The 27,384-nt window shown below is 35.6% G+C and overlaps 1 protein-coding gene across 1 annotated transcript in view; it reads left to right on the top strand.

Moving 5' to 3' along the window:
- The window catches only part of LOC110457701 (uncharacterized protein DDB_G0271670-like), a 32,224-nt gene extending 8,808 nt beyond the window's left edge, over nucleotides 1-23,416 (top strand). Inside the window, exon 3 of the mRNA XM_021509067.1 lies at nucleotides 22,217-23,416. Coding sequence (XP_021364742.1) covers nucleotides 22,219-23,382 — 1,164 coding nt within the window. The 5' untranslated portion in view covers nucleotides 22,217-22,218 and the 3' untranslated portion in view covers nucleotides 23,383-23,416. The remainder of the gene's footprint in view (nucleotides 1-22,216) is intronic.
- The last annotated feature ends 3,968 nt before the right edge of the window (nucleotides 23,417-27,384 follow it).

The following is a 27,384-nucleotide window of genomic DNA, read 5'->3' as shown; positions in this document are numbered from 1 at the left end:
CCTGCTCCCAAGAGAAGATAACTCTGCAATACGCAAAGACGGAATATATTTGAGACAATGTACGTGTGCTCATTGTATTAATGCAAACCATCCATTCATTTAATCAATGTCTCTGAAAAGCTTACATATAACGACAAGCGCGTGCATCACAAAACATCAGCATCTGTGTGACAAGTACACACTGCAACATATAAACATCACTATTTGAAAGACCTTATAATGCACAATGCATTTCATTACCCAATCTCTTAAATATATCTTATTTCAGTATGTATACATGTCGTGTTATATATCTTATTATGATGCAAAATATCTTTTAAACTGAATCATGTCGTTTATAGATTTTCAATATGCTACATACATATATCTTAAATAAGACGCATTTTTTTTGTTATATATTATCTTGTTGATATCAAAAATCTCCTCTATACTCTGTTATATCTTCTTGTATAGGTTAAGAATGATTTTAGATGCACAAATTGTCCATGATATTGCTTTTCATCAGAGAAACTATTTATACGATATAGTTGTATATCAATATAAGATAGGGAAGACAACATAGTTAAATTACCATCGTTAACACAGATTTCCTAAAAGGTCTCATTCAGGTAAAATTAACTTTCCCCTTAAAATAGCGTTTTATAATATCCGTAGTATACCATGCACTTTACATACAATGTATAATAATAGTTCTGCGCGTCAACAACCTGCTCAATCAATTATTTATAAATATGTTGCTGAGTCAACTGCCAAGAGGCTACTTTGTTCATCAATGCAAGTTTATTATCTGTAAACAATGTCGTCATGTAAATATAATTATCCGTAGTTGACTAAGTGTTAAGTAGGGTGCTGGGCAGGAAGTGTAGCCGGCCTGTTTTCAATGATTGTTTGAATGGGCTATCTTACAGCAAATACAGCTTATTATCTGGAAATGACTTTATTCTATTAACAAACAAATAGGTGATGATATTGAAGTGTATGTCACACAAAAAACACAATCACTAGAAATAAGAAGAACGAAAGTATCTTTAAAGGGTATAAATCACGTCTATGCAAATATATAAGTCGACGAGCTAACACTTGTACTGCACCATATTACATTTCGTCCTGTTTTAAATCATTAGTGGTAAAATGCTCCGAAAAGTGATGCAATACATCATGGTCGCCTTGTAACACCGTTTAATGTTCATATAGAGCTTATTCATATGGTGTACACTTTTCATGTGAAACATCAACCCTTTTAATCACATCGATCACTTCTTATGGGAGGTAGAAACTTAAGATATAAAGTTTTTATTTTGAATGCTTAAATACATAGGATTTATCATCAGCATATTTTTTAAGCTAAACACAAGGTCGAAGTGAATAGCATTTTTCATGCAAACTTTAAAACTACTGTAAAATCATAAATATTCGTGGGACATTAAATTTCGTTTATGTAGTGGTTAACAAAAATCCACGAAAATAAATCCCCACGAAAACATAAATTTGGTATGCTATAGATAGGGGAAAATAAGAAATTAGCGAAATATTTTGTCCTGGAAACAGGCTAGTATATGAAAACAACGAAATGTTTAACCCCCGAAAATAAATGATTCTACAGAATGTTCTAAGACAAACAGCTAATTCATATTTCATAGCTGCACACAATTTACCATAAAGATAGTACTACTCATCAAAACGTGTTAGCTCGATATTGTCTTGATCTATGAGTCTGAAACCATATAAGACATGGTAAATCAAGTAGTTTTGCTACAGCCTCTGGTTGTTCGTTATTTCCAATAACTTATCTTGCATTATTGACTTTTGTTGAATCTGGTGAATTAAATGCAGACACTAATACATTTGCATTGTCAAAATCTAAATGAACTGGTAAGGTATCCCTTAAAAAAATGTTTTCAACTCATTCTAGCCGTACTAATAGGTGCAGAATCATTTCTAAGGTTAACTTTGCAAAATGATGCGGATTACAAGACGAACCGTTCTGGTCTGCTCTAGGAGGGTTACTTGCTACTTGCTAAGTAATATTGTATGTTAAGCTAGCAGAACTAAGTGGAGCCATCTCGTCTACAAGGCTAGCTGTGCTAATTGGTGAGCTGTAAAAGACTTGCTGTGTAATGTGCTAAGTGGTGCGGTCTACAAAACTAGTCGTACTAAATGGCCCTGGCTACAAGACTGCATATAGCTGTGCTACGTGTTGTTATTAACAAAACTATACTTGCTAAGTGAGGGGAGCTTCAACGCTAGCCGTGCTAAGTGGTCTACAAATGATGCTGACTACAAGACTTCATGAAGCTGTGTTAAGCGTTGCGGTCTACAAAACCATGATATAGGGACTACCACGTCAATTGGTGCGGTCTACAAGGCTAGCCGTGCTATGTTATGCGGTCTGCATGGTTACTCTAGCCCTCGAACACGTACTGATCCCAAGCTTACAAACTAACATGTTTAACAGAAGTAATCTGAGAATTGACAGAAATAAAATGGTTTCAACACTTGACGATATATTTTTAGAAATATTAGGAAGTGCTTACTTGAAACCTGCATCATTCAATCCTGGCGTAACTACATGGGGGTATCCAAACTCTTCACGCACGTGTGAATATTTCAGCCAGTAGTAATGTTCTAGATATGGTTACCCGCACCAAGTTTCATTTAATCACTTCACACATTGTCGATAAGACTCACGTCCATGGTTAAGCTACTGTAAAAATGTAACGATTATATTTCTTTTCAGCCGATAATGGCGCTTTACACAGTAATTTTTCTTGCTATATTTGGTACAAATGACCTTTGAACTTTGTTGTTGTGGTTCAACTCTTGGCTTTTACTTTTGCTGTCGGCTTAGATGAGTACTTGTATAGTCCCCATAGTGCTAATAAATGTGTATTGTGCTCTGATAGTAGTGTTACTAATACAATGTATACCAGTAGAGGTATGTTGACACGGGAATGACGACATAGCATTCATTTTTCAGTGAATTCAAAAAAAAATCGTTTGAATTATGCACTAATTTGAATATACACATCTCTTCTTTTGGAATATTCAGTGAATTTAGCGTTAGCCACAATCACTTTGGCGAGAAACGACAAGAATGAAAAGGTGGTGCCCATTTGTATTATCCGAATTCAGTAACGAGAATACCACCGTTATAATTAGTTACTGCTTGAACTATGCAGTACATAGAGTTTATTGCACAGTTTATTTGCGAAAAGGGGTTATTCATTTACTTTTCACAAATGTCTGTCGCAGAGCGGTTAGAACCTTTGGTAGATGTATTATACATACATGTAAATTGGAATTGGTAATATATTAGTAATGCGCATGTATATATGAACTTATTATAATTCTAAAACTTTGAACAAGATGAAAATTCAAATAATTACATCCTTTATAGTACCTCTTCTCATTCAGTAAGCATGAACATGTTTTTGTGGATTACAAGGACAGTATTGATATTGAAATTGACAGACAGAAATTACAAAACCGAATTTTAATATTTTATAATAACAATGAAATAATTTAACAATAAGTATTTAATTTTGAACATGTATTTAATAAGTCAGCCACATTTATTTCTATTGGGAGGATTTTTATTTCATGCATATCTTTGTTTAAGAGGTGTAAAAGACTTTAAATGATTGAAGCGCATGTTTTAACATATATGCATGTACTTTGATACAGAATAGCTCAACTTGGGGGATAAGTTTGAACGGCAATGTGCTGCCTTACATGATAAACGTTTAAAAAAGATGCGTTTCTATCCTTTGACTTCCAATCGACGAAGATAATTATATTTTTCTGGGTGGCATATTTTAATTAATTTAACCAGTTTTTCGGGGGAACGATGTTGTATTTTCTTAGGTTACAGATTTCGTAGGGCGACGGCTGTCAGTCTGGTTCAATATGGAAATGTTTGTCATATTTGACGTCACACTATAATTTGTTTGATTCCGCGTAAGAATAATTCCTCTATGAAGTTTGGTATTTAATAGCAACCTACAGTACATTTCGTATAAGCTAACGTCAGCTGGTATAGGTCAAACGTTTCGTAGAATGTAAATAATGCATTAAGCAAGCGAAGTTACCGTACCAACCACCTGTCCTTAACTACACGCGCGTCACTTCCTGTTGTTATACTCGCTTTACCCTACTACAATAGCATGTAATTACAAACCAGTTGCAATAATCATGCCTTGGACTATTTCTGACCAAACAGAAATTCGGATCAAGAATGTCGACCTTAACGCACAATAATGACGATATGATATAAAATGGTGTATCAACTAGTCTCTCTAGATTCAGAAATGAGTTAATTAATATTCGATAGGTCTGTTTTTCATGACAACCGTTATCAGGTTATGAATCTAAAAATAAAAGAGGTGTTCATTTAACAAAACTGTCCATGTTTAAATAGCAGAGGTGTTGGTTTAACAAAACTTTCCATCTATAAATAGTAGAGGTGTTGGGTAAACAAAACTTTTTAATCTAAAAAAAACAGAGGTGTTAGCTAAATAAAACTTTCTATTTAAAAATAGTAGAAGCGTTGGGGAAACAAAACTGTCTATCAATAAATAGTAGAGGTGTTGGTTAAACAAAACTTTCCATCTAAAAAAAGAAGAGGTGTTTGTTATAACAAAACTGTCTATCAATAAATAGTAGAGTTGTTGGTTAACCAAAACTTTCCATCTAAAAAAAGGAGAGTTTGTTATAACAAAACTGTCTATCAAAGAAAAGTAGAGCTATTGGTTACACAAAACTTTCCATCTATACATAGTAGAGGTGTTGGTTAAACAAAACCGTCCATCAATAAATAGTAAAGTTATTGTTTAAACAAAATCTTTCATCTATAAATAGTAGAGGTGTTGGTTAAACAAAACTTTCCATCTATAAATAGTAGTGGTTTTGATTAATCAAAACGTTCCTTCTAAAAAAAGGAGAGATGTTGGTTACTCAAAACGTTCCATCTATAAATGGTAGAGGTGTTGGTTAAACAAAACCGCCCATCAATAAATAGTAGAGGTGTTGATTAAACAAAACCTTCCATCTATAAATAGTAGAGTTGTTGGTTAAAGAAAACCGTCCATCAATAAATAGTAGAGGTGTTGGTTAAAGAAAACCGTCCATCAATAAATAGTAGAGGTGTTGGTTAAACAAAACGTTCCATCTATAAATAGTAGAGGTGTTGGTTAAACAAAACCGTCCATCAATAAATAGTACAGTTATTTTTTAAACAAAATCTTTCATCTATAAATAGTAAAGGTGTTGGTTAAACAAAACTTTCCATTTATAAATACTAGAGGTGTTGGTTAAACAAAACCGTCCATCAATAAATAGTAGAGTTGTTGGTTAAACAAAACTGTCCATTTATAAATAATAAAGGTGTTGATTAAACTAAATTTTCCATCTCAAAAGACTTCTTATTCTTTGGTCAAAATACTGACCTATGATCCCGCACTCCAGCGTTTCTCCGTATGACTTAAGCTGTTGCTTAGAAGTTAAACATTCAACAAACCAAAACAATAATTATTTCCCCTAATGTTGGGCTCAAGGCTGTCCTTTTAGTGACGCAGAATTAGGCATTCGTGGTTAATGTCTGCGATACAATGAGGCCCTCTAATATTTCTCAAAAATAACAAATATTTTCACTGCAACTATTTATCATGAAAATATATCGACCGCAAAACATAAAAGAAAAAAAGGATTACTGTAGTAATTCACTTACCATCCTGAACGCCATTTACTGCACCAATGGTGTCATAGTACATAACAGTACTGGTGTGGTATTTGTTTAGCGTGAAGTGTACAGTTTTATATTAAGGATCAATGTCCGAACGCACTGCGATTTTTCTTGTACACAGTAACACTGAGAATCACTTAAGAGCGAAAAAATCAATTCTACGACTTAATCTACCTTATTATACCAGTAAACTTCAATTAGCATTGAATTTTACAAAACACAATCTAAATCATAAATTCATGACCGAACTTAATGACGTACCAGCTAAATAATCTATGCATGGCTAACTTAATGATGTACAATCTAAATCATATTTGCATGGCCCAAATTACGGAAACACTCTCCAAATTAGCGGAGCACCATTTAAATTTAAAAACCATATCCAAGTTGTCGGGACATGGACCAGTTTTCAGGAACAACAACCAATTTTCAGGGACAACAACCAATTTTCAGGAACATAACAATTCAATAAGATTGTGCCTTTGTTCCCGAAAACTGGTCGTTGGCCCCCGAAAATTAAGTCGTTGTCCCGCTCACTCGCACAGCGGTATTCCCTTTGATGTAGCCGCGCTCCGGCGAAGCCCGTACAGGTGAGGCAGTCTATAGTCCCTGCCTTGCTGGCCGTGTTGTCGGTATAGCTATGCAACGACGGTTGCTCTAATTCCGTAATCAAAACGATATAATAACACAGGTCGATAGTACACTTATATTTACTTCGAATGAAATAAATAAAGACCAAGGAAATAATGCTTATTTTGTACTACGGCCAGGGTTAGGATCGAAATGAACGACCATTTGAGAATAATGCATAACTTTTACCGTATTGCTGAACTGGTGCTTTGATACATCACTCCAGGGACACATGAAGCCAGTATATACGTCTCTGATCACTCATATAATAATCAAAGACACAATATGAACTCTCAATATTAACGATATTTAATGACGAATGATAAGTACGTCCCGATGTCGTATACAACTTATATTACGTAAACTATATCCCCCGGCTCCGTTCGGTCCGAGGTAAATGTTCATAAACGAACCACTGTATATATATATATATGTTAAGACAGTTTACGTTCCTATTTTGCTTCATATACCTTTCAATCGTTTTTTATGTTGTTAATAGTTTTGTGATTTATATAATCCTCTTAGTAAGGAGATTCCCGATCACCTGTCCTCTCAGCTTTTAATTTCTATTGTATTTAACATAAATGTATTTTATTCATATTTTGGTGTTTTTTTAATCATTACTGATATAATTTCAATTAAATGGAACTTTATCTTTCCTGTACTGTCGTAAGAATATCCCTTCTGATTTAATGTTTCATGTTATAATATTTAAGGTTGAACTTTCTATTTAGTTTAGGTTATCGGGTGATAAAGAAAAAATAATTTACCCGGGTTCCATTGTAGTTATCACCCGATAACCTAAATTGAATAGAAAGTTAATCCTTATATTTATAGCCTTTTTCTTTACATAAAACGCGTCCATTTATGTCATCAAAGTAAACGTATGTAAATGAACACACAATCCAGCCGTCCTGTCAGTCAACAACGTGACGTCATCGGAATGTATGAATTTCAACAATGTATATTTACATTTCAACAATGTATCTTTTGCATGAATACACTAATGAGTTACACATCTGGTATCCGAGGTACTCCTGTTAACTTCCTAAAACAGCAATGTAAGCTCCCGGGTTGTTGAAACTTCGAGTGATAATGACAATGATCTCCACAAAGGCTTTCATTAGAAAAAATACCATTTAAGTTACGTACACTTATGTGTTTAAAGTGAACGAAATTTTCGAAATATCTTGTTTCTTTATTCATTTAAAGCGAACTTAACCATTTCAGAAAGATAATGTGCATCCGTATGTCAGTTATCAAAACTGTATAAAGTAAAGAGAGAAAAAAAATAGAGCATTATTCTTAACCAGAGACGTTATATTACAATATATACGACTTTGGTGTATAGTCTAAACAGTTGCTCTCGTCTAACGAACCTGTGATTACTAAAATTTAGAACCTATGAAACTTCTTATATAAAAGGCTAAGCGTGATCCGGTTGTTAAATATATGAATTATCAGAATTAATATTGAATATTGTATTACCTGTCTTCAGACAGAGACATATAAAGCCGTAAGTAGTATATACGTTTCCGCTTCAGGTCAACCATGACAATCAGAATAATATATAAACTAAAGGTATTTTGTTTTGGTTTCCTTTATATCATAACCAGAGACCTTCTCTGTATTAACGTAATATGTTAGGTATCAGTACATTTTACTCATAGTTCCAGTAGTATTAGTAATCATTATCATATACATATATAGATAAAATATATTGCCGTGTGAATGATGTAATTGATATACAGTAGGTGTTAAGATAAGTTCTGTGCACTGATCTTACACGAAAATGGCACCGTTTCATTGGTTGATATACCTGTCAATCACGCGCGGTAGAGAGGTGGGCCCTCGCGATGATTGGTTGATGTTCTTGTCGATGCTCCGCTGTTGTTTGATTGACAAGAATATCACGGGCCGTAATTCTCGTCACACTCTGGTGCATGCTGTGTACACAACCGCCAGTCATGTCGTCGTTGAACAGCACTACTACGTGATCTGTTTCTGTGCCGGATTATATATATTGCAAAGTTACTGTACCGCTACGGTCCAAATATACGGAAATGTATCAGTAAAAATATTTACAAAATAACTTCAACGTTGGTGTCTTCTGTGTTTGAATGTCAATAAAACGTATAGCATATTTTCGGTATTACCGTTTAATGACAAATCGACGACACTGTGTCGTCCTTATGTTAGGTCGAAAATTCAAATAAACAACAAAATACCGACAGTTACACATTTGATATTATTCAATACAGTACTTATTGATGTGTAATGCCACGGACTTAGATATAATTAAACATCTTTGTTCAATAATGAAAAGCATCTCGATCCACTCCTTGAGCCGGCTTAGGTGTGAAATTTGCGACAGGTACAAAATACTAAACACACCTGTGTCCAGTGCTTGATTGATAGGTTTTGCGTCCGCTTCACTACCGAGTAGTTCGGTCAATCACTGGTAAGATGTACAGGTGTGAAAACCACGTGATTATGTGGATATCCAATGCAATAACCTGAATTGAATTAATAATGTTTAATAAGATACAATGTATCATAAACAAAATTATAGCGGATACGTACGTATATACTGGTTTTATTCGTCTTTGATTAGAATTATGATAACGGAATATTTTCAGTATATAGGTTGTTTCTATAATTTTGTAGAGGTAGGGGTGCTGCCATGATATAAATGTAAATTAGAAATGTTTTATAATACTTTGGCAGTGCGATCACATTACATTATTACCATGCTGATATGATATTTAAACATTATTAGCTGTATACATGGATAATTACAATGGCACATGTAGTCACAGGTAAAGCATAGTTTCAGGTAGATTCAAGCATATCACACCTGCCGGTTGAAATAACAGACCTGTGCTCTAAGGGGGTTAGAGGTGTGATCAAACACCACACAAGTTCTGTATTACCACTGTCATAATTATGCTGTAATGAGTTAATTGGAGATTCCCAGGTAAGACCCACAGGTAAGAAAACTGTACCTGGTAATCCAATTCAATTCAGTTTATTGCTTTGAAAAGCCACATAATCACGTGGTTTCACACCTGTATATTTTACCTGTGATTATCCAAACTACTCGGTAGTGAAGCGGACGCAAAACCTATCAATCAAGCACTGGACACGGTGTGTTTAGTGTGATGTACCTGTACCCAAATTTTAAAACTAAGCCGGCTAAAGGAGTGGATCGAGTTGCTTTACATTATTGAACCAAGATGTTAAATTATAACTTGTGTATATTACATGTATATGGAGAGAAAAAGTTTAACCTTCATAATTCAATTATATTTTCGAGATAAATATAATCACGGACTCAGATTATCTAAGTCCTCGATATAACTTAGCATCGCATCAATAAGTACTGTATTGTATAATGATATTCAATGTGTAACTGTCGGTATTTTGTTGTTTATTTGAATTGTCGACCTAACATAAGGACGACACAGTGTAGTCAATTTGTCATTAAACGGTAATACCGAAAATATGCTATACGTTTTTTTGACACTCAAACACAGAAGACACCAACGTTGAAGTTATTTGTTAACATTTTTCACTGATACATTTCCGTATATTTGGACTGTAACGGTACAGTAACTTTGCAATATATATAATCCTGCACAGAAACTGGTCACGTAGTAGTGCTGTTCAACGACGACATGATTGGCGTTTGTGTACACAGCATGACAAAAGGTGATTACGTGTTGTCATCCAATTATAGGCTAATGTCGATTGGATGTCTTGTGATATATATTAACCCTTATAATAATAATTTATTTTATTAAAGAGTCACATATCCATTCACAATTTAAAGTTTCTAGTTGAAACAAAATTGATAGAATTAATTATCCGGCCAAGTTGACCTATGAGACACTATTTCAACGTTAAATACAGATTACTGTAAAAGCATAATATTTCGTTGGGGATTTAATTTCGTTTATTTCGTGGTTTAAAGAAAACCATGAAATATAATCCCAACGAAATTTTAATCGCACGAAATAGAAATTAGCGAAAATATGAAATAAACTATTACTTTAATTACAAACCATGCTGTATTTACATTTAGACACAGGTCATGATAAACGGTGTACTTATCGTCACAGACACAGAGTTAAACACTTATAACTATAGCGCGTCAATCAAGCGTTTGTTACATCGCTCTTTGTATGTAAATTATAGAGCATGACGGATTTGACCGATACCCATAGTGTGAGTTTATCTCGCCGGGTCTTACCTGAACCTCGCAAGCAGTACGGTGACCATCGGGCGATGGTCGATCTATTGTTTTCCACTGACTGGGGTGAAGCGAGGTGTGAAAATTTCACCTGGAGTGGATGGGTGATCACCTCGGGCGATGTACGGTAAGTCTTATTGTCCAGGTGTCAAACATAAAATAACTGGGTTTGAAAATATTGATTTCACGAAATATTTTCCCCACGAACTTGTCCCAAATCCAAAACAACGAAATTTAACCACCAACGTAAATATATGCTTTTACAGTATACTATGATTTAAAAATTAAAGTACAAATCAACTTCTCCACGGTCGGTTGCTGGTTACTTAATCAGATAATGAAATAACAAGATTTTTCCTTTGTTAAAGAAATAATTAACTGGGCCAACCTACCTGCAAACATATAAACATGCACACGTATGTACAATCAATCATATCAACATGTTTTTTTCATAACAACCACTTACCTATACATTCAACAACATTTTGCACATACTTGTACAATTATACCCTCTTGTCAAATACAGCTTTTTATACATTACATACCAAGTCAACCCACTTTTTCACTAACATTTTATGCGAGGACCAGGCTGCCTGCGCTAAGTAAAACGAATTCAGTACAAATGTCACTTTAGTATTTGAACATTGTGTTAGCAGGAAAAAAGTATTTCAGTATTAGCAATAGCAAAACAGTCCTATAAATAAATATTTGCTTTTGTCTATTATATTTTAACATGAACACCGATAATTCTCATAATACATTGTCACAGTTCCTTAGTTTAATGATTTTTCCTTGACGCTTACACATAGTGATTACATTTAATTATCCTTCAATGCTTAGTTAGAAAGTTCATACAGACCAACAGCTATATTTATACACCTACAATTTCAACATACATGTCCAATACAATGTACATCCACATGTAAGGTTTCTGTGCACGATTATACATTACAAACAAAGTAAACCTACTTTCTCATAATAAAATTGTATGCATGGGATGCTTGCACCAATTAAAAAAGAATTCAGAACGGAATTCAGAACGAATGTCACTTTCAAGTTTAAATATATTGTACAACAGGAAACAGAAAAAGAAATACCAAATGTCACTGCGACTACATGCACCAGAATGTGACGAGAATTACGGCCCGTGATATTCTTGTCAATGAAACAACAGCGGAGCATCGACAAGAACATCAACCAATCACCGCGAGGGCCCACCTCTCTACCGCGCGTGATTGACAGGTATATCAACCAATGAAACGGTGCCATTTTCGTGTAAGATCAGTGCACAGAACTTATCTTAACACATATTGTATATCAATTACATCATTCACACGGCAATATATTTTATCTTTATATGTATTTGATAATGATTACTAATACTACTGGAACTATGAGTGAAATGTACTGATACCTAATATATTACGTTAATACAGAGAAGGTATCTTGTTATGATAGAAAGGAAACCAAAACAAAATACCTTTAGTTTATATATTATTCTGATTGTCATGGTTGACCTGAAGCGGAAACGTATATACTACTTACGGCTTTATATGTCTCTGTCTGAAGACAGGTAATACAATATTCAATATTAATTCTGATAATTCATATATTTAACAACCGGATCACGCTTTACCTTTTAGATAAGAAGTTTCATAGGTTCTAAATTTTAGTAATCACAGGTTCGTTAGACGAGAGCACCTGTTTAGACTATACACAAAGTCGTATATATTGTAATATAACGTCTCTGGTTAAGAATAACGCTCTATTTTTTTTCTCATTTTATTTTATACAGTTTTGATAACTGACATACGGATGCACATTATCTTTCTGAAATGGTTAAGTTCGCTTTAAATGAATAAAGAAACAAGATATTTCGAAATTTCGTTCACTTTAAACACATAAACGTAACTTAAATGGTATTTTTTCTAATGAAAGCCTTTGTGGAGATCATTGTCATTATCACTCGAAGTTTCAACAACCCGGGAGTTTACATTGCTGTTTTAGGAAGTTAACAAGAGTACCTCGGATACCTAACTCATTAGTGTATTCATGCAAAAAATACATTGTTGAAATGTAAACATACATTGTTGAAATTCATACATTCCGATGACGTCACGTTGTTGACTGACAGGACGGCTGGATTGTGTGTTCATTTATATACGTTTACTTTGATGACATAAATGGACGCGTTTTATGTTAAGAAAAAGGCTATATAAGGATTAACTTTCTATTCAGTTTAGGTTATCGGGTGATAACTACAATGGAACCCGGGTAAATTATTTCTTCTTTATCGGCTTCGCCGATTATTTATCACCCGATAACCTAAACTAAATAGAAAGTTAAACCTTAAATATTATAACATGAAACATGTACTCAGAAGGGATATTCTTACGACAGTACAGGGAAGATAAAGTTCCATTTAATTACAATTATATAAGTTATGATTAAAAAAACCAAATATGAATAAAATACATTTTTGTTAAATACAATAGAAATTAAAAGCTGAGAGGACAGGTGATCGGGAATCTCCTTACTAAGAGGATTATATAAACCACAAAACTATTAACAACATTAAAAACGATTGAAAGGTATATAAAGCAAAATAGGAACGTAAACTGTCTTAACATATATATATATATACAGTGGTTCGTTTATGAACATTTACACAATCGGTTCATCATTTGCACGAGTTTATCAATAAATACTGGACAACTAGTACCTCGGACCGAACGGAGCCGGGGGATATAGTTTACGTAATATAAGTTGTATACGACATCGGGACGTACTTATCGTTCGTCATTAAATATCGTTAATATTGAGAGTTCATATTGTGTCTTTGATTATTATATGAGTGATCAGAGACGTATATACTGGCTTCATGTGTCCCTGGAGTGATGTATCAAAGCACCAGTTCAGCAATACGGTAAAAGTTATGCATTATTCTCAAATGGTCGTTCATTTCGATCCTAACCCTGGCCGTAGTACAAAATAAGCATTATTTCCTTGGTCTTTATTTATTTCATTCGAAGTAAATATAAGTGTACTATCGACCTGTGTTATTATATCGTTTTGATTACGGAATTAGAGCGACCGTCTTTGCATAGCTATACCGACAACACGGCCAGCAAGGCAGGGACTATAGACTGCCTCACCTGTACGGGCTTCGCCGGAGCGCGGCTACATCAAAGGGAATACCGCTGTGCGAGTGAGCGGGACAACGACTTAATTTTCGGGGGCCAACGACCAGTTTTCGGGAACAAAGGCACAATCTTATTGAATTGTTATGTTCCTGAAAATTGGTTGTTGTCCCTGAAAATTGGTTGTTGTTCCTGAAAACTGGTCCATGTCCCGATAACTTGGATATGGTTTTTAAATTTAAATGGTGCTTCGCTAATTTGGAGAGTGTTTCCGTAATTTGGGCAATGCAAATATGATTTAGATTGTACATCATTAAGTTAGCCATTCATAGATTATTTAGCTGGTACGTCATTAAGTTCGGTCATGAATTTATGATTTAGATTGTGTTTTGTAAAATTCAATGCTAATTGAAGTTTACTGGTATAATAAGGTAGATTAAGTCGTAGAATTGATTTTTTCGCTCTTAAGTGATTCTCAGTGTAACCTCCCGTTTATTTCGCTTTTGGCATAACTATATAGCATGTAGAATCAGAATATTTCAATTGACTATGTAGCGCAGTCGGCTATTCCGTCTTTGCAGAGTTATCTTCTCTTGTGAGCAGGTTTTGATTGTTACGTCATTGGTTTGTGTGAGAAAATTACGTCGTTTTCTCAAAATTGATGACGTTACTCTCACAAACAAATGACATAACAATCAATACCTGCTCACAAGTGCAGATAACTCTGCAATACGAAAAGACGAAATAGAGATAATGTAACAATCTGACGTCTAGGGTTTGAATCATTGTCTAGCCCTGCTGGTTATTTTTACCCAGAACACTCTTTTGATTACTTTTCGGTTTTTTCCAAAGGAGTCCCTTAAGGTATGGTTTTCATAAAGAATGTATTAAGGCTATAGTCATGCCGGGAAAAACAAACATTTTTGAGAGTTATTTTTTGTTGTTGAGTTGTACGGGAATTCTTAAATAGTTATGATAATAAACGTATAACCTCCGGATACAAGCATTGTCAATTTTGGTTACTAGCATTGTCAGTTCTGGTTAATATCAATGTCAGTTCTGGTTACTAGCATTGTCACTTCCGGATACTAGCATTGTCAGTTCCGGTAACTACAATGTAGCATTGCCAGTTCCGGCTACAAGCATTGTCACTTCCGGATACTAGCATTGCCAGTTCCGATTACTAGCATTGTCAGTTCCTAATACTACATATGTAGCATTGTCAGTTCCGGTTACTAGCATTGTCAGTTCTGGTTAATATCATTATCAGTTCTGATTACTAGCATTGTCACTTCCGGATACTAGCATATACACTTCCGGTAACTACAATGTAGCATTGCCAGTTCCGGCTACTAGCATTGTCAGTTCCGGCTACTAGCATTGTCAGTTTCGGTTACTAGCATTGTCAGTTCCGAATACTACATATGTAGCATTGTCAGTTCCGGCTACTAACATTGTCAGTTTCGGTTACTAGCATTGTCAGTTCTGGATACTAGCATTGTCACTTCCGGTTACTAGCATTGTCAGTTCTGGAGACTGGCATTGTCAGGTCCGGAAACTAGCATTGTCAATTCTGGCTACTTGCATTGTCAGTTCCGGTGACAGGCATTGTCAGTTCCGAATACTACATATGTAGCATTGACAATTCCGGTGACTGGCATTGTCAGTTCCGGATACTAGCATTGTCAGTTCCGGTTACTAGCATCAGGTCCTATAACTAGCATTGCCAGTTCCGGTTACTGGCATTGTCAGTTCCGGATATTAGCATTGTCAGTTCCGGTTACTAGCATTGTCAGTTCCCGATACTAGCATTGTCAATTTCGGTTACTAGCATTGTCAGTTCCGGTGACTAGCATTGTCAGTTCCGAATACTAGTAATTTAAGTTTCGGTTACTAGCATTGTCAGGTCTGGTAACTGGCAAATTCAGATCTTGATACAAGCATTGTCAGTTCCGGATACTAGCATTGTCAGTTCCGGTTACTAGCATTGTCAGTTCCGGTGACTCGCATTGCCAGTTCCGCATACTAGCATTGTCAGTTCCGATAACTAGTAATTTAAGTTTCGGTTACTAGCATTGTCAGTTCCGGTAACTGGCGAATTCAGTTCCGGAGACTGGCATTGTCAGTTCCGGAAACTAGCATTGTCAATTCCGGCTACTTGCATTGTCAGTTCCGGTGACAGGCATTGTCAGTTCCGAAAACTACATATGTAACATTGTCAGTTCCGGTGACTGGCATTGTCAGTTCCGGATACTAGCATTGTCAGTTACAGTTACAATCATTGTCAGGTCCGGTAACTAGCATTGCCAGTTCCGGTTACTGGCATTGTCAGTTCCGGATATTAGCATTGTTAGTTCCGGTGACTAACATTGCCAGTTCCAGATACTAGCATTGTCAGTTCCGGATACTAACATTGTCAGTTCCGAATACTAGTAATTTAAGTTTCGGTTACTAGCATTGTCAGTTCCGGATAATAGCAATGTCAGTTCCGGTAACTGGCAAATTCAGATCCGGGTGCTAGCATTGTCAGTTCCGGCTATACTACTAGCATTGTCAGTTCCGGGTACTAGTATTGTCAGTTCCGGATACTAGCATTGTCAGTTCTGGGTACTAGGATTATCAGTTCCGGATACTAGCATTGTCAGTTCAGGATGTTAGCATTATCAGTTCCGGTTACTAGCATTGTCAGTTCCGGATACTAGCATTGTCAGTTCCGGCTGCTTGCATTGTCAGTTCCGGTATTTCGGTTTCTAGCATTGTCAGTTCCGGATAATTGCATTGTCAGTTCTGGTAACTGACAAATTCAGATCTTGGTACTAGCATTGTCAGTTCCGGATACTAGCATTGTCAGTTCCGGTTACTAGCATTGTCAGTTCCGGTGACTAGCATTGCCAGTTCCGGATACTAGCTTTGTCAGTTCCGAATACTAGTAATTTAAGTTTCGGTTACTAGCATTGTCAGTTCCGGATACTAGCAATGTCAGTTCCGGTACTGGCGAATTCAGATCCAGGTACTAGCATTGTCAGTTCCGCCTACTAGCATTGTCAGTTCCGGGTATTAGCATTGTCAGTTCCGAATACTAGTAATGTAAGTTTCGGTAACTATCATTGTCAGTTCCGGATACTAGCATTGTCAGTTCCGGTAACTGGCGAATTCAGATCCGGGTACTAGCAATGTCAGTTCCGTATACTAGCATTGTCAGTTCCGGGTACTAGTATTATCATTATGGTATTTAAAACTAAAAATCGGTTTAAAGGATTCAAATAAATCGGCAAGAAGCGTAGAACATCATACTGATACCAAACATATGCATTATACGGTGTTAATGTAACAATCTGAAGTCTAGGGTCTGAATCATTGTCTAGACCTGCTGGGTTTTTTTTTGATACAGAACACTCTTTCTGATTACTTTACGTTTTTTTTCCAAAGTGTTCCCGTAAGGTATGGTTTTAACAGAGACTGTATTAAGGCTATGGTCATACTGGAAAAAAAAAAAACATTTTTGAGAGTTAATTTGTTTTTTTGAGTGGTACGGGAATCCTTAAGTTGTTATGATAATATACGTATAACTTTCGTATACTAGCATTGCCAGTTCTGGTTACTAGCATTGTCAGTTCCGGATACTAGCATTGTCAGTTCCGGTTACTAGCATTGTCAGTTCCGGATACTAGCATTGTCAGTTCCGGTAACTAGCATTGTCAGTTCCGATTACTAGCATTGCCAGTTCCGGATACTAACATTGTCAGTTCCGTATACTAGCATTGTCAGTTCCGGTTACTAGCATTGTCAGTTCCGGATACTAGCATTGTCAGTTCCGGATACTAGTAATTTAAGTTTCGGTTACTACCATTGTCATTTCTGGATACTAGCAATGTCAGTTCCGGATACTAGCATTGTCTGTTCCGGATACTAGCATTGTCAGTTACGGTTACTAGCATTTCAGTTCCGGTGACTAGCATTTCCATTTCCGGATACTAGCATTTTCAGTTCCGAATACTAGTAATTTAAGTTTCGGTTACTAGCATTGTCATTTCTGGATACTAGCAATGTCAGTTCCGGTAACTGGCAAGTTCAGATCCGGTTATTAGCATTGTCAGTTCCGGCTACTAGCATTGTCAGTTCCGGATACTAGCATTGTCAGTTCCGAATACTAGTAATTTAAGTTTCGGTTACTAGCATTGTCAGTTCCGGATAATAGCAATGTCAGTTCCGGTAACTGGCAAATTCAGATCCGGGTATTAGCATTGTCAGTTCCGGCTATACTACTAGCATTGTCAGTTCCGGGTACTAGTATTGTCAGTTCCGGATACTAGCATTGTCAGTTCCGGATACTAGCATTGTCAGTTCCGGATACTAGCATTGTCAGTTCCAGATGCTAGCATTGTCAGTTCCTGGTACTAGTATTATCATTATTGTATTTAAAACTAAAAATTGGTTTAAATGATTCAAATAAATCGGCAAGAAGCGTTGAACATCATACTGATACCAAACATATACATTATATTGTGTTAAGGGATGCTTCAAATGCGTACATACGCAGAACTAGTGGGAATTCAGTATTCTGCAGTAATTAAGTTGTGTGTGTTTTTCTCTTTTGAGATAATTGACCACACATTAATCATTCATTACTGATACGATCAAAAAGATTGTCCGAACGGAAACTGTTAGCATTATCTCGTGCATAGAAAGGGCATAGTCGGGATTTATGTGTTATTTGCGTCTATATAGTGTGAGAGCCTTTTATATATTAAACACTCATTAAGTGCATCCCCGACGAAGTATACGCAGGGTTAAGTATTTTCACGTTCTCGCAAGCTCCAAGTTTCTTAGGAAGATTGGTGCTTAGAGAGACACCACCGGAAGGAAAGAGAAAAGAAGCAAGAAAAGAAAATAATTAGATCCCACGTGTTTCAAAATGAAGTTAGTAAATCAATTTTGGTCTTTTCTATGTTCCTATAAGCAGGAGACAGAAAATATTACCCCCGGTTCCACAGGGATGTGAGGGAGCTTATTAGTTGCCTCTTACGATGGTTTGAAGTAGAATCCTGCAGGCCCTTTTTTCCGAATCCTGCAGGGGTAACCGTAGATAATGTATATGCGATATATACGTTTGTGGTAGCTCGGGAAAGAAAACATCTATTGCAAATTCAACCATGTAGAAAACCATAATTTGAACATAACGACAAACTAGTACACGTTGTGTGAAACGCAAATTAATCTCCCCTCAAAAAGGTGCCGGTACTTAAATCATAAATTATTCATTACCTATAACATAGGCAAACACGTGTTAGTCTGTGACCCGGTAATAAACTGTTCACTCGGTCACTGTGACCTCAGTGCGATTTTCCTGTTGTACCTTTATCTTTGTCAGGTGATGCAGCTCATGCCGACGTTCAGTACAATGCATACAAGTGTACCAGGAATAAAACGGAAACAATATAGATACATTTATCAAAGTTCTAAAATTGAAACGGAATTCAGTTCGCTTGAATTATATCTACACGTATTACGTAACCTATTGTAATATCACTTTCAGACTTTAGATCTATGCCAGTATATAAAGTTGGAAACCAGTCGGATTATTTTTTTACTTCAATCAGAAACTATTCCGGAATTTCTGTCAACGTATGATTTTGACGTAACAACATAACTTACCATATATTTCAAACAACATGACGGTGGAAACCGGGCAGTTTTTGTTAAGAAGAAGCGTTAAATATTCTTCTTTTACAAATAAAACCAATCTCTGCCCTGTCATATTCAAAGCAAAAGGATTGGCGTCCTACTAGAAAATGACGTCACAAAGCATTGTTACATACATGTAACGTCACAATCAGAACATTGACCAATGAATACCGTCCAGGGCATTTCCAACTAGTGGAGAACCATACTATATTTACCAACTCCTAGCAGGTACTGATACACAATGTACCATTCTCTCCGGACATTTATTGATATTCTGCCATACTGGTGATTCAGGGAAAACAATTACCTGCAGAAGAATGAAGCATGAAAATGGAAACTATTTTTCAGTAAAAAAGAAAACGAAACTGTATGAAATTGGAAGGATATTTTAAAACGGTTCAGATGCAGATACAAATAATTGTATATGTCCTTGCGTTTGTTTTGTACCTAACTTATCGCCCTGACTTTCAAGCTCTTCGAAAAATCAATTTCATTTTCCCAATTACAGCACGTTTCAAACATTTTAGAATATCAATTGTATTTTAGTGAAAACTGCTGTTTATAATCTCAATTCAATATAACGGCAATGTCTATAATACTGACTTCATTGCATGCTGATATGACAGCGCGTGGTAGGTTAGGAGACGTCAAGTGTGAAACATTTCAGCTAAATCTATATTAGACTACATTGGTGTCTAAAAGCATATCACATCAGGTGCATTCCGTACTTTAATAATTTAAAACAATTCCATCAAAAAAAAAATCGTGTCGAAATGAAATAACAGAGATGCAATATCCATGTAAAAAACGTGCAAATGTATATAGCTCCCGTCCAATTGTTCAATGTAGTACATAGCATTTTTAGTAGAGGGACATACACACCATGCTAGACACTAGGTATGGTCTATTATCATTCTTCAGCTATATCGAGCATTTCTCTAGAGATTAAGTAATGTATTAGTCATTCCCAGCCTAGACTTTATATCCAAATTTACAATAATAGTGTGTTTTAATGTAATGGTTGCCACTACAGTCCCATCGTGCATTCATGAGATTTAGAATAAAGCAGGAGGCAAATTCGAATGAACATTCGAGGCAGTAAACAAGCACTGAAATAACAGTTCATTTTTTTTTTTAAACAAAATGTGGATATGTGGTTTCCGTAAAGCCCTCCATCCCGTTCTTTTTATTGTTTCTGTGCATATTGATTTTAATATAAAAAAAACACATCATCTATCGCATTGTGGAAGGCAGAGAATATTCCATATAGAACACGTTTTTACTTCCGATTGATTTCTAGTTCCGCTTCCGTTTTAGTTTTTCTGTTCTGCCTCTGTCGTCTGTGCAGTCAAGTTAAATGTAAAAAAGGTCACAAGTTTAAACACAATCACGCTACGCTACTACACAGCCATACTTCTGATATGTTGAATATTAGTATTACTGCACAGTACATCCTTCTGATATGTTGAACATTATTATTACTGCACAGCCATCCTTCTGATATGTTAAATATTATTATTACTGCACAGCCATCCTTCTGATATGTTGAACATTATTATTACTGCACAGCCATTTTTCTGATATGTTGAACATTAATATTACTGCACAGTACATCCTTCTGATATGTTGAACATTAATATTACTGCACAGTACATTCTTCTGATATGTTGAACATTATTATTACTGCACAGCCATCCTTCTGATAAGTTAAATATTATTATTACTGCACAGCCATCCTTCTGATATGTTAAATATTATTATTACTACACAGCCATCCTTCTGATATGTTGAACATTAATATTACTGCACAGTACATCCTTCTGATATGTCATATTTGCAAGCATTCTCGAATACTCCAACATTTTGTAGTTGGGCTTGAAGCTCATTCAGAGTAGTTAATTTGTCTGTAAAGCATTATGTATCATAAAAAGTCTTTGCTTTGTAACTGAATGTTAAACAGTATCAGAGGTATGCTCATCGCTCAAAAAGTAAACTGTAAAAGTTTAAGCGTAGTATCTCACAGAAAATGTTAGAAAAAATTGTAAAATGCTAGAACAGATTTTTTTTTAAATTCTTGATATTTAAAATGTTTCCATAACAGTCAATGCTCAATTAACTTATAGTGTTAGCATTTATGAAGCTGCTCTATTGTAACGTGCAGTCGGGTACCAATCCAGCTACTGACCACACTCGACGTTGCTGAACTATTGAGCGAGCCCCAATTCATACTGCAGCAAAGCAGTATTTTTCCTCATATGCCTTGGCTGTTGCAGTACAAACCTAGCAACAGTAAATGTTGTTTGAAACCAGAAACAACATGAACTAATACAAATTAATATTCGGAGACAGTTTGGGTATTTCCGTCATACTACAAGAGAAAATCGGAATCAATAAATAAAATTCAAACTATGACGGAAAAACCCGAATAGATTCCGATTGACGTTCGTTGCTTGTCGGGATTGGTAATCATAGAAACCACAACCTTGGTCCATTAAATAGGACTGTTCGTTTTCTTTAATAAAACAGTTTGTTTACAATACATCTATAACAGAAAGAAAGTACTCCAAAAGATGAGTTTTTTTTCAACGTAAATAGCAGTATTAAAGCACACGTTGTTAATATTTATCATAAGTTTACCATTCGAATATATTTTCTTAATTTGCGCTACCGTCATGAACTAGGTTTTAATATAACTTTGTAGCAAACCATCATACTGTTTAAAAAATATATTTCAATCCTTGTAATTTCAACGTGTTTTGTATCTTACAGACATGCTTGACAAGTGGATTCAGGTAACACTTATCACTGGTTTCACGGCCGTTGTTGTCACCGTGTGGATCACTGTTGACTTCTGTCTGTATCGGAGGAAGAAGGCCGTTATTAGGGCAGCGAAAGCTGACACATTCTCCCGGAAGCCAGTCGGAGGGAGATGCGCAGAGCCCTACCAACAGAAAAAATCAAAAGACAAAAAAGTACTTCCGACTAAAAAACCAGCTAAGAGAACATTAAGTGTAAGAAAGTTTGTGAATTTTGTCACTGGTAAAAAGGCTAACAAGGGTGCAGATGACAAGGAATCTGTCATCGAAAAGGAAAACGATCCAAATGAATCTGGAACAAACGAAAAAAGATCAATTCCAGGATCTGAATTAGAGGCTGGCGGGAGTAGCAAATTGTCTTCACGAAATCCAGATGATAAGGAAAACAAGGCAAACGGAGTATCAAAGAAGACCAATTGTATTGAAGAGGAAAATATCAAAATTGATAGTAACAATCGCTCGTTACCAAAGGGATCAGTATTGGGCAAGATCCAATCCGCACCCAACATTACTGGAAAGTGGATAAATGATGTTGGTGCGTCGGAAATTCCTACTGGGAAAAAAGCACTCCCCCCTCTGAAAGGTAAAACGTCATCTAAACCAAGTCTGGAAGGAAAATCTTCTTTTTCAGAGGAGCGAATAAAAGAGCAAAGCAACAATGATGTCACACCGTCTAATACAAATATAGAGCTTAATGAAATTAAGGAGGACAAATTGAAATCAAAACCTCCATTTAAGCAAAAAAGGTCGAAAATGAAAATGAAAATGGGAAGTGACGTTTTCTTTACGGCAAGTGAACAAAGTGAGCAAAAAGCAAATTCCAACGAAGTTGCTAAGAGACCGCCGTTAATGAAGCGACTTTCTAGAAACCGTGTGGACTCTTTAAACGACGGTAGCACTTCAAGTGCAGACACGAAAGAAACGTTCGTGGAAGACAGGTCGTCATCAACTTCATCGTCGTGGACGTGTGACGAAAGCAGCAGAAAGCGAACCTGCAGTTTATCAGATTCGACTACGTCATCCGGAAGTATCGAATTAGAGAAAAGAAAATTCCGAATAAAACCTTTGAAACGAAACCAGTCGAACATGAGTGTGACGGACACGACACCACTCACGTAGTTTATAGTAATTGGATTCGTTTCTTTCCAATCCTACCCCAGTCAAAATTGTACTTTAACTGTGATATATTGTGACGTACTTCCAGTCTGTGATTAATGTTCTTGTTTTCTCTGACATAATCATTATCATGTTATTCGCATGTTTGAAATTACATGCAAACATATGCAAAAGTTTTACTTTTGAGTAAATAGTAGAAATTTCTTATTTCGTTTAAAAAATTCTTGATGGTAGTCTCATCAGCATACTCCTGTAGATTATTCAAATGTACACGTATTTCCGTCTTTTCGTATTGCAGAGTTATCTGCTCTTGTGAGCAGGTGTTGATTGTTACATCATTAGTTTGTGTGAGAAAATTGCGTCGTTTTCTCAAAACAATTATGACGTTACTCTCACAAACAAATGACGTAACAATCAATACCTGCTAACAAGAGCAGATAACTCTGCCATAAGAAAATACCGAATAGGGGCTTGCGAAGCATTCCCTCTGTTGCATTATGCAAGACACTTGCGTCAGGCAAAGGGTAAAATTGAAAACATTCACTTAGATTCATTCAAAATGATATCCTCATTTAATAGTAGACCTACCGAAGGTACATCGACTGCTCCTTGAACAGCTTGAAATGCCATTTTGACTAATAATGTTGTGAGTAATTTTGCACCCTTGTCTCAGAAATCGGTTAACAGTTATACAACAAGTGAGCCAAACCTTATAACTGTTGCTAGTGTAGATCGATAGTGACTATGTGAGAGAGAGAGAATTCCTCACACCTTTACCTAGGGCTAACACGGAGAGGGGCAGTGTTGTTTGAGTCAATGAATTATTCACGGAACTTCTCTGGCAGACTTCCCTTGAGATTGCCTTGTTAGAAACTTGCCTTCCGTAGGTTATATGATAGATTTATTTGTTATTTAGATAGCCTTAACGCCAAACATCACGAGATATAAACATCTCTTTAAACTTCATCCCATTCATCACGAAACTGATACAATACATTTCAATGCAAGTAAACGAGTTTCAAAATGTATGTTTTAAATATGAATTGAATAACTTTATATTTTTTTCAAAGTTTTTGAACCTTTAAAAAATTCTAATTTAAGTTGCATATATATTTACAAAACTATGTTATTGAATAGTGAATACAAGCCAGCTACATACCAATAACTGACCTTTCCAAACAACCTTTATTTAAGTCGTGCACCTGGATTAGGAATTCACAATATTTTGTCGTGGGCCTGATCTAGTTCTATAAAATACATTGGATTTTTAAGTGGAGGGATACATGTAAATGGGCGATTAATATTATTATAGCGTTTTTTATAACAAGTATAATAAGTTGAATTTCCTGGGCTGTTTCTTTGTATATAAATAATTCTGTATACGAAATATTTTGTCAATACGGTTGACATGGCTTCAACGAAGGCAGTGATAAAGAAATCCAGCTTAAACAATATAAAAGTCTCGGGGAAATATTCAACATTACCGCAGTTGTTTCCGTGAAATACCCCATTGATTTTAATTTCACATTGTAAATATACGTAGACGTATAAACAATCATTCAATTATTGTTGTATATATACAATCATTAGTTATACTGTAGTATACAATTCATATTTGGGCAAATATATCATTGAGTAATTTCAGCATTTTATCCATGAAATAATATAATACACTATTTCACACATTTTTCAATAGAGCATGTTTTAGATAATAAATGAAAAGGTAAACTGTTGGAATTATTTCACACACGTTTCAAACGACTCAGGAGTAGTATTCGTTTGAATATAAAAGAATATAAACAGACGATGTATAAAAGTACATGACATAGACTCACGATACAGAAAGCTAAGCTTTAATTTTAACTATTCGAAGCCAATCATGACTAAAAACAAATAAATACACCATGTGACTAATATATAAATATAATACCTTTACAACAATTATAAAATAGGTTATCACAACTTATATTAATCACCTTTTTTGGCCCGGATGTTAGTGGGGGGAAACCAGAGTACCCGGAAAAAAACCAACGTGGTCGGGCAGGTCAACCTATACTTTTCACTCCGATCGGCGGATTGAACCCCGGCCGCTTTTGGTGAAAGACGATTGCGTCATCCACTGCGACACCCGACCACCGGAAGGTGGCTAATTCAGAGTCCGTCGAATATATCTCTAGGCGGGTACATTACTTGGACCACCTTCATGGTGTTAACATGTGTGGTCTAAATTTATGAAGCCATGACAACTCCAAACTATCATAAGCTATAAGTATGTTTAACGAAATGAACACAATTAGCAACACCCATTTTCCGTAATTTTGTAAACGAAGGGAGAGCATAATATTCCTATTTAAAACACGTTTCTTTTTCTAAAATCCCAATGAATAACAAACAGTTTTCTATTCATTATGACGCACTTGTCTAATAAACATACCATAACAATAATAAACTGTCTGAAAGATAGCATCAGCATTTCCGCATACAAAGTGCTACAAAAAATATATAATGCTATTTTTTCTTTAAAAGAAAAGAGCAGTATATTTCCGTTTTTGAAACCTTATTCACATTTGACAAGAGGGACTGTCAGGAGGGTTTATTTGTTAACGTATTTTACTAAGATGTGTTAATTTTTGTCTGTAAACTTAATTGATGATCTGTGATATGACAGTTAAATTGGAAGAAGACGAGCTTATCAGACATCTTTACTATAATTTCCATGGGTATACTAACAAGTAAAAATAATTATTCTATAGTTGTTTATTGTTCGAGCGATAACGCTTGTATACATTTTTAAATCAATGTTTGAATCGGAGTTAAATTAGCATCTATTCGTTTGCACAAACTGATATGCATGGTAACTAAAGTCCCATCAACGACACAGCTTTCAAACAGGCTATTTAGTGACAATGCCATGCAAATGTGAATATATACATTAAATGACGTCGCAAGAGTTCATTATAAACGTTGTAAATGTGTACAGATTGTAAATCATTTTTTCAGGTGTGATATAAAAAAATTTTATCTGATATGTTGTTGTATTTTTATATATTTAATTTATTATGACGGTTGTATAAGATGAACGTTTGTATAACATTGGTGTAGAATAATTTGCCACACTACCATGTGGGAATGCAATGCTTTAACGCAATAGAAAGTATCAGTAAAGGATCTCTGTTCCAACGCATACGAAACACTAGAGATAGTAACCTGTGAATGAGGGACCGCGGTGGTGACGTGGTTATGGCGTCTGATAGTCTGCTTCCACTAGCCCTCCACCACTTGGTCGCGGCTTCTAGGCCTACGTGGGGCAGTCGCCAGGTACTGCCCGTAGGTCGGTGTTTTTTTGTCGTGGACTCCGGCTTTCCTCCACCACCAAAACCTGGCACGTCCTTAAATGATCATAGCTGTTAATATGACGTAAACACAAACAAACCAAACGAACCTGATGAATGTATTTGTAACGCAACTGGACCAAGGTACTACCGCTGTCTACGTACGTATCTAGGTTGGTTAGAGCGACAATAAAATGACTGGAGGTTCAATGGTCAATCCCTTGTCTGGCCCCGTTCAATTTTCAAACTTCCAGACCACTGCTATTGTTTCTCATGTGTTCATTTCATCTTTATCAATTCTCTTCTTAAGTTATCCAATGCATGGGTTTCTTTTCATAAACTATTTATAAAAGCAATAGCCATGCAGAGAAAAAAAATCGAATACAATGTTACAGTTTTTGGCAGTGACACAGGGATCCATATCATAACTAACTCATGAATTACCAATAGTTTATCTCAATTATTATCTTATTCATCTTGACTAGCGGAAGATCATAAATTTAAAAAAACAGATACATTTTTTATTTTTTTATTATTCATAAGCTTCAACATTTGAACTTCCAACGCTAAAGACATTTTCGCTTTTATTTTCATACTATGTTATAATCAGGTCAAGTGCTAAAGCTTTGACAACGTTATAAATACTTACAAATTGACACACTACATAAAGCTT

The sequence above is a fragment of the Mizuhopecten yessoensis genome, unplaced genomic scaffold (assembly GCF_002113885.1).
Source record: "Mizuhopecten yessoensis strain PY_sf001 unplaced genomic scaffold, ASM211388v2 scaffold9299, whole genome shotgun sequence".
NCBI lineage: Eukaryota > Metazoa > Mollusca > Bivalvia > Pectinida > Pectinidae > Mizuhopecten > Mizuhopecten yessoensis.
Note: the sequence above shows the minus strand (reverse complement) of the source record. Positions and strands in the feature narration are given on the sequence as shown.